This window comes from Camelina sativa, chromosome 9, assembly GCF_000633955.1.
Source record: "Camelina sativa cultivar DH55 chromosome 9, Cs, whole genome shotgun sequence".
Lineage (NCBI taxonomy): Eukaryota > Viridiplantae > Streptophyta > Magnoliopsida > Brassicales > Brassicaceae > Camelina > Camelina sativa.
In genome coordinates, this window is record NC_025693.1 from 29,695,480 (window position 1) to 29,704,260 (window position 8,781).

The 8,781-nt window shown below is 37.9% G+C and overlaps 3 protein-coding genes across 8 annotated transcripts in view; 2 read left to right on the plus strand and 1 right to left on the minus strand.

Moving 5' to 3' along the window:
- Positions 359-2,288, minus strand: LOC104713046 (transcription termination factor MTERF15, mitochondrial-like). The gene has a single exon (XM_010430079.2). The coding sequence runs from the start codon at positions 2,258-2,260 to the stop codon at positions 920-922; it is 1,341 nt and encodes a 446-aa protein (XP_010428381.1). The 5' UTR covers positions 2,261-2,288; the 3' UTR covers positions 359-919.
- LOC104713048 (rhomboid-like protein 16, chloroplastic) lies at positions 2,947-5,166 on the plus strand. The gene is made up of 8 exons (XM_010430080.1): positions 2,947-3,302; positions 3,757-3,886; positions 4,006-4,125; positions 4,316-4,426; positions 4,600-4,659; positions 4,762-4,863; positions 4,944-4,985; positions 5,068-5,166. The coding sequence occupies exons 1-8, from the start codon at positions 2,947-2,949 to the stop codon at positions 5,164-5,166; spliced, it is 1,020 nt and encodes a 339-aa protein (XP_010428382.1).
- The window catches only part of LOC104713049 (rhomboid-like protein 17, chloroplastic), an 8,504-nt gene continuing 5,651 nt past the window's right edge, over positions 5,929-8,781 (plus strand). For 3 of the 6 annotated variants that reach the window (XM_010430082.1, XM_010430085.1, XM_010430083.1), the window contains exons 1-3: positions 5,929-6,269; positions 6,905-7,010; positions 7,129-7,248. In XM_010430082.1, the coding sequence (XP_010428384.1) occupies positions 5,929-6,269; positions 6,905-7,010; positions 7,129-7,248 (567 nt within the window). Of the gene's footprint in view, positions 6,270-6,904; positions 7,026-7,128; positions 7,249-8,781 lie in introns of all 6 variants that reach the window. The other 3 variants (XM_010430086.1, XM_010430087.1, XM_010430081.1) reach the window with 2 other exon arrangements.

Genomic DNA, 8,781 nt, shown 5'->3' on the forward strand with positions numbered 1-8,781 from the left:
TAAAACGACAACTAATATGAAACAAAAATTAAATCCTAGAACGACAACTAATTAGAACGGAGGGAGTAGTAGTAGTATTCAATTGTTTCTCTTGAAGTTTCTAATTCATCATCAATAGCTCCAATTCATAAAATATGGCCGGCGGTAAAAAAGAAAAAGCTCCAATTCATTAAAATGAAATATGTCAAAAATAATATACACACTAATATAACAATGTTGTCAAAAAAAAAAAAATCAAACAACAAAGTATAATAACAAAAAAAAAAAAAATTTAAAAACCTTTTCCTTTCTTTTGATATATTAATCTTTCTTATGACATGTTCTTCTATAAATTAAAATATTACGAGTTTAATCAAGCTAAGTAATAAATAATACGAATGATTAATTATGAAGAAACGACTATTCTGTTTCGTGTAAGCAATTTAACCAAGCTGTGAAGAGGGAATGTTTACCCTATAATGTTTAAAATGTAGCCTTTAATTTTGTGAGGCCGTAGGCCAAAGTTTCTTTTATTGTCATTGAGGCACGGCTCTGCCTACTATTTCTATAAGCATGAGAACATGAGAAGGTTGTTACAATCTGTTGCGCTCCTCTCGTCTTTTTACTTCGTTGTCTATATCTGCACGTGCCTCCTCATTGATTGTATGCATTTTGGTGCTTATCACTTTGGTAGATGTCTTCTGCCTCCACAAGATGCAGTACAAGAAGTGAGTGAATTTATTCAGTAATTTCCGTCAGGAGTATGCATTGTCCTTTGAATAATCAAGCCACGAAATCGGATTCAAAAGCTCATCCTGAGACTCATATCGATTCAGAGCAGCTCGTATTAAAGTGAGGGAGCGAGAATCCAGTAAGAGAGGTCTGTCGATTTCAATCTACAGTAAGAGCTAAACCTTTGTGCCAAGCAGATCCTAATCAACTACGCAAGTGACCCTATAAAAGACTTCATGTTTACCACATCTTCCTTTGTTGTTAGATGGCTAGACGGCTTCATAAGCTTCCAAAGTCCAGCGGGATGTCGGCTCTTCACTCGGACATGCTCTTTTCTCTTGCCAAAGATTCTTTCGCACTCAGGGTATGGCTTCACGTATAAATTATAGAATCTCTTCATGCTTGGTTTTATCAAACCTTTCAATCCAATATCACAACCAAGCCCACCTTTCAGTTTCAAGTAATCAATGACATTGTACCGTGGAACGATCTGCTTCTGAAGATTAACCCCTAGATACTCTGGTACATCAGCTAAGCAATTGATATGAAACCCCATTCGGTTAGTTAAAAACTCAATCTTCTTCTCTATCTCCTCTATCTCATATAAGATCACCCTCGGCTCTTTCCACACAACCTTGAATGCGTCTCTATGAATCAACCCGTATTTGCATAAACAATCAACTCTGAGTTTCACTTCAAACCCAGCACGAAATGCACCCTCGCTGAGAATACTAACTCTGATCACTTCCCGGCATTTCAATGTGTTGATCAACTCCAAACACCGAGGAAGCTCTCCTAACTCCAAACCAAGAACTCTCGGTTCTCTAGCAATCTCTTTCTTTACATCATCTTTACTAAACCCCATCTTCATGAACTCATCAAGCAATGGCTTAAGTCTAGTCTCAGTACCAACCCCTAAAACCTCAGGAAAAACGTGAAAGAACCTCTCAATGTTATCTCGAGCAATGTCGATTCCAACTAAAAACTCAATCTTTCTAAGAATCTCAACCTCACTCACTAAAGTAACACCAGGGAATGAAGTTAAAATCCTACTCACAGTACTATCACAAAACCCTAAACCCTTCAAAACCTTTATACACTCATAAAACTTATCTGGACCAATCCCAATTCTACTGGAATGTTCAAGAACGCTCTTAATCGCCGAAGACGTGACTCCGTGATTACCGCAACCGGAGATAGGAACTCTCCATTTCCTTAAGAACTCTGATCGGAGAACATTAGGGCAATCGCAGATCAAGGAAACGAGTGATTTCTGAGGGAGTTTTAACGATAACAAGATACCGAGAGAGGTTTCGGTTTCTGTTAAATCCGAATTCAATAGGTGATTGTTTCTTGAGAGGAAGTGTTGGAGAGAAGAAGGTGGGAAGCCATACCTCTGAAGGAGATTCGCGAGCAAGATTCGTTTCCTGTAGTGCGATTGGTTGGTAGGTGGGAGAATTTGCGAAGATAGTGATCGATGATTCTGGTTGAATATGGTTATTGGGTAGCCACGGAGATTGATTAAGGAGGTTTTAAGCGTTGTAGCCATTTTTTTAATTCGGCTTTGAAGGTTTGAACTTTTTCACTGGACGGAGGAGGAGGAGGAAGAAGACGATGTTGTGTAAGATTATTATAATTATACTTATGCCCTCAAAGTTTCTCCATATTCTTAAAAGCCACCCACTATTTATTTTCATTTTTTTGTGGTCCAATTGAGTGGTTTAATGAGTAGTAGTATTTGCAATTTTGTAAATTTACAATTTCCCTAAACCGGAGGGAATCTTTTGTTTTTTTTTTACCTTTAAATGAAAGTTGTTTCTGTTTCTGTTTATTTGCCATCAATTTTATATTGCACTTTTGACCTTTAAAAACACACACATACTTGATGACAATTTCATAAATCAGAAGTTTCATGCGTTTTGCGCCATTTGGTACAAATTTGAAATTAAAAGATAGAAAAATGTATGCTATATTCTCTCGCAGGGTCGTCTTCGTTGGCTCTTCTTCTCATCTAACCAAACTGGTGACGCAGCAGCCGAACCGGAGTCGCCGTTTCTTGAGTCATCTTCTTCCTTCTGGTCTATCTTCTTCTTCTTCTTCGGCTACCCGATTTGTTCCTCCTCTTCTACCCCGACCAAAGAAAGTTCATGGGTTCTTCGCCAGTACGTTGGGAAACACCAATCTAAAGCAAAAAATCGGAAAATGTATGCGATTTTCTCTCGCAGATAGGGGAAAATGTATGCGATTTTCTCTCGCAGGGTCGTCGTCGTTAGCTCTTCTTCGCATCTAACCAAACTGGTGACGAAGCAGCCGAACCAGAGTCGCAATTTCTTGAGTCATTTTCTTCCTTCTGGTCTCTCTTCTTCTTCTTCTTCTTCTTCTTCTTCTTCTTCTTCGGCTACCCGATTTGTTCCTTCTCTTCTACCCCGACCAAAGAAAGTTCATGGGTTCTTCGCCAGCACGTTGGGAAACACTCATCTAAAGCAAAAATTCGGAAATGTTTTGGGATCTAGAGTTCGGTTCTTCAGTTCTGAGCTTCCTAGTGTTGGATTTGAGTCTAAGGGTTTTACTGGGTTTCAAAAGCGTGGATGGTATTGTCTCTTTTCGTCTCACTCTTCGTGATTTTAATGGGGTTTCGAAGTAAAGTTTGAATCTTTCTTAAAAAAAAACGATTTTTGTTTTCTCCTGTCTTTAAGATCCTCAGGTTTGATTTAGGGTTATGCAGATATTATGTGATTATGTAGTTTTTATTTTTTTCTGGTCAATTATGCTTTGGCTCTTCCAAGAAAAAGAAATGTCAGGATTCAGAAAAGATGATGAGAAATTAATAGGGCTTCACTAGCTTTTTTGCCATTTCCGTGTAGTTCTTGATTTGAGCAGCTCAAAGCTCTTTTGATGCTTTTCTCTTCATAGATAGACCTAGCAGCAGCTCGACACTGTTTAGACTTTAGACCTTCTCCTTTATAAAATTGTTCTCCAGATAAAAAGAAAGTAACACTTTCTTTATTCATTGGTTTTTTAAAATTTTGAATTTTCTTCTGGCAGGAAGTCTTGGTTTAATGGAGCTAATGGTGTGGTTTTCGGGTTGATAATAGCTAATGCTGCTGTATTTACTATGTGGCGGGTTTCAGGCAAGGACAAGAAGAACAGAGAGTGGATGATGAAAAACTTTATGGTCTGACCTCAAAGTTCATATCTTCTTTTATTTTAATATAAATCTTAACTAACTTTTGTCTTTGGATTTGGTGGATCTTTAGTATGATTTTTAAGTTTTTAACCATGATATTTGGGCAGTTATCAAAGTACAGTTTTTTTACTGGACGCATACACACGCTGGTCACTTCGGGTTTTACTAATGTTGGAACCACTCAAATCCTCTTGAACATGATTGGACTTTGCTACTTCGGAACCAGAGTATGGCTTTTTAAGTTTTTTACTTGTTTCCATTGAAAAATATTTCTATATATATATATATATTCTGTTTTCGTAAATGAGATGAGAAATGCTTTCACTTGCTTCCTATCAACTTGCTACTTACACTTAATATGGCTCATGTGATTTAAATTAACTGTTTATCTTTACATCGACCCCCATTTGTTCTTAGATTGCAAGAACCTTGGGAGGGCGCTACCTTTTGAAGCTGTACTTTGCTGGAACACTTGGTAGCTCTGTTTTCTTCTTGAGTATTCATGCTCTCTCTGTTACGTCACTCAAGGTAATTAAGATCAACAAGCATAGTTTTCTCATTTTCATAATCATGCTTGGTTCACAGATTAAGTAGTTTTCCAATTCATTTGAAGTACATGTTATTATATGTGTTGCGTGGAATTGTGGGGTTTAGACGAAATGCTTTACCTTCGTTAATTGTGGGGTCAATCAATCATACAGGGCAAAGGAGTAGTCCCTAGGCCCCCTACAGATCGAGTAAAAGTCCCCATTGTGCATCAGGTATGTTTTTTTTTTCTAACTCAACCAGTTAAATGATTTTGTAAAAGCATGAACACACGTTCATCTTTGGATTGTCAAACTCTTTCCATTTTTTTTGTACAGGGTGCTGATGGACCTGTGTGTGCCATCACGCTTCTCGATATGTTCATCTACCCAAAAGTTACTACATACTTTGGGTTGGTGATCCGTGTGCCTGTATTGGTGGTAAGGACTCTCTACATACTCGACATAATGAGTGAAACTCTTCTTAAATCATCTAAAAACTCTCACTTTCTAATCTTCAGGGAATCTTATTTTTAGGAATCGACATGATGAAGATGCTAGAGGTGTGTGTGTATGATTAGAGAACCTATTCCACATTTTACTATGCATCTTACTAAAACCAGACCAACATTTTTGGAAATGCAGGGGAAACAGAACAAGGTCTCCTCAAGTTCGAGTCAGTTGGGTGGAGTTGTAGTTGCAGTCATGGCGTGGGCACGGTTAAGGAAAGGTCGATTCTGCTAATGATTGATTATGTTACTTTCTCCATCAAACCTTGGACTTGATGCAAAAGAATCATTTGACCTGATCATTGATTATTCCATGGTTATGTTAAACTTTGTAACAATGAGCTTATTTTTATCGTTTGGGCTGCACATTTTAGAAACTTTGGCGTTGAGTGGTAGACTTTTGGAGTGTGTTGTAAAAGAACCAAAAATACAAAATCAGAACAGCTGAACTAATTTGCACCCATGACCTTTTCCAAAGTAACTTAAGAGTAAAGACGCCAAAACTGAACCAAAGAACAAGTGATTAGAGAACATCAAAAATCGATATCCTCCAAAAAAAAAATATACTAACAATCACAAAAGCTATATACTTTAACAATTCCATTATCGTTTATGGTTAAATATAATTTACTATGTCATTATTATACAAAATGAACATGTGTGTTAATCTACTAATCTATGGTTTTGTAGTTGGTGAGATTTTTCCGAATGTAGTATCAATTTTTTACCAATTGCAATGCATGAACTTTATATATTTGTCTCACGAGGTTTAATGCATATTTTCAAGTTATTGTTTTTTATATAACAAAATTCTAAACGGGAATATGAAACCTTACAGAAAAAAGTTGTTAAATTTATAGTTTACTAATATCTAGTGACGTCACTTTCATTACACTAAAAAAGGTGACGTTTTTAACATACAGAACTCATGACAGATTGTTCATGCATTGCAATTGGTTAAAAATTTGATACATTCCGAGAAAAAGAGTTGAAAAAAATGCATGCGATGTTCTCTCGCAGGGTCGTCGTCGTTGGTTCTTCTTCGCAGCTGACCAAACTGGTGAAGAAGCAGCCGAGCCAGAGTCGCCGCCATTTCCTGAGCCATCTTCTTCCTTCTTGCCTCAGCTCATCTTCTTCTTCTTCGATCACTCGTCGCTTTGTTCCTTCTCTATCGCGATCGGAGAAAGTTCATGACTTCTTCGCAGGCACGTTCGGAAACACCAATCTAAAGCAAAGAATCGGAAACGTTTTGGAATCTAGAGTTGGGTTCTTTAGTTCTGAGCTTCCTAGTGTTGGATTCGAGTCTAAGGGTTTTACTGGGTTCCAAAAGCGTGGATGGTATTGTTTCTTTTTCGTCTCCCTTTTTGTGATCTTGAATCGGTTTCATAGTAAAGTTCGAACCTTTCTAAAGAAAAGTTCTGAAATTTCTTAGTTCCCTTGCTCTATGATCCTCAGGCTTTATACTGTATCTCTATTTGCTTCTCGTTAGCTACGTAATCTACACTTTTTTTCTGAGATAAATTTGTCTTGAGGATGAAATTTCTGGTTTTGATTTAGGGTTTAGACAGAGCTTAATTGGTAAATCATCGACCTTTTTACACAACTCTCATTAGCTTTTTTGGTCAAAATGTGCTTTGGCTCTTCCTAGACAAGGACATGAATGAGAATTTAGATGAGAAGATGAGAAATTAGTAGGCTTTATTTGCTTTTTCCCATTTCTGTCTAGTTCTTGTCTTCTTGATTTGATCAGCTTAACGCTCATTTGACGCTTCTCTCCCTTTATAGAAAGACTAGCAGGTCGACACTGGTCAGGCCTTCTCCTTATATCATTGTTCTCCAGATATAGAAATGACATCACATATCTTAAGATTCTTCACCTGCTCCATTTGATGTTGGTTTTGTGGATACTAAACAATACAATACAATACAAAAGAAAACGTTATATTGGGTTTACTTGTGTTTTCCTCTGGCAGGAAGTCTTGGTTTAATGGAGCTAATGGTGTAGTTCTTGGGTTGATAATAGCGAATGCTGCTGTGTTTACAATGTGGTGGGTTTCAGGCGAGGACAGAGAGTGGATGGCTAAAAATTTTGTGGTACTAACTCAGAACTTTTTTTTCATCTCTTATTTACTGCTTAATTAACTCTTGTCTTGGATTTGGTTGATCTTTGATATCATTAACCTTGATATTTGGGCAGCTATCAACGTACAGTTTTGCGTCTGGACGTGTACACACGCTCATAACTTCGGGCTTTAGTCATATTGGAACCAGTCATATCATCTTCAACATGGTTGGAATCTACTACTTCGGAACCAGAGTATTGACTCTTTCTTTTATCGTAAATAAGATGAGAAATGCATTCATTTGTTTCCTTTGAACTGGCCACTTACATTTGACTGGAGGACATATTCGAAATACTTATTCCTCTCATGTAACTTTAGGAAGAAACGTCCGATCTTTAGACAAATATTGAGTTGGTTCTTTTTGGAAAATTTGCTACCTATGTACACTACACGAAAACACGGCGTTTGGGACTACCGGAATCGTCTCAAATCAGTCGCTAAGTCGGTATGTGCGACAATTGAAGGACTGTTATATTTGGTCGCAAATATTTGGTCGCAAATTTTTTTGGTCGCAAACCAGTCCCTTATTTGCGACGCATTCGAGACAAGGATTGTGGTCGTTAATTAGCGACTACACACAGACCGAAACCTGCCGTCGTAATGAACGACTCTATAGTCACTCACTGGCGCAGTCGTAATTGGCGACTACGGACAGACCGGAATATATCGTCGTAATTAACGACGGTATAGTGACTCGCCTTGGCAGTCGTAATAGACGACTTCTTTCAGACGACATGGTAGTCACAAATTAGCTACGTTTGGAAGACTGACTTAATACCACAGTAAACTTTAAAAATCTGAAATTTGGTCCTAAAGTAGTCGCTGTTTCGTCACAAGGTAGTCGCAAAGGAGTCAGAATTGTTTGTGACGGACTGAAGACTAATTTTGTTTAGTCCCAAAATCGTGACATATAAACAACGAATTTGGTACTTTGTTTGTGTTTATTTAAATTATAAATGGTCGCAAATCAGTGAAAATATACCTAGTAATTTGGGACAGTATACAATAAATTTTGAAAAAAAAACCTGAATTTAAATTAAAATCCTGATTTGAATGATCTTAACAAAAAACATACAAATCATTCTAGATCATATATTAGTCATAGTTTTAGTAGGCTAAGGATCTAGAAACACTACTACACAATCCAAAAAATAGTTATAGAGGCTTAAGAGAGATAGAATTAGTTTGTTAAGCATGAGAGGATGATACTGACAAAGGTGAAGTGGTTGGTGAAGTGGTTGGTGCAGTCGCAGGTGAAGTGGTTGGTGCAGTCGCAGTCGATGGTGAACTAGTTCCTGAAGTGGTTGTTGCAGGTTGGTTGACATTGGTCGCAGTGGCTGGAGTGATGTTGGTTGCTGCTGCTGCTGTGGTTAATGGCGCATTGGCTGGTGGTTGAGTAGACAAGAATTCTGCAAACCCCGGATCACTAGTCTTCAAGTAGGATACGAGCATCTCCAAGGTTGCAATGCGGTTTTGAGCGTCACGATGCTCCTGATCACGTCTAGCATCTTCTCTGGCACGTCGAGCATTTTCTTCATCTTGCTCAGCGAGCTTACGACGAGCAACCTGGAGTTGTTCTTGAATCTCTAACAGCGAATCTGGACTAGAGCTTGGATAAGTAGCCTTTCTTTTCCCTTTGGTGATTATCTCCGAGAGACTTCCAAGTCCAAAGGGGGTTCCCTTTGCATTCGTTACAGTACACTAAGACAAAAGAAGAGATGATCATT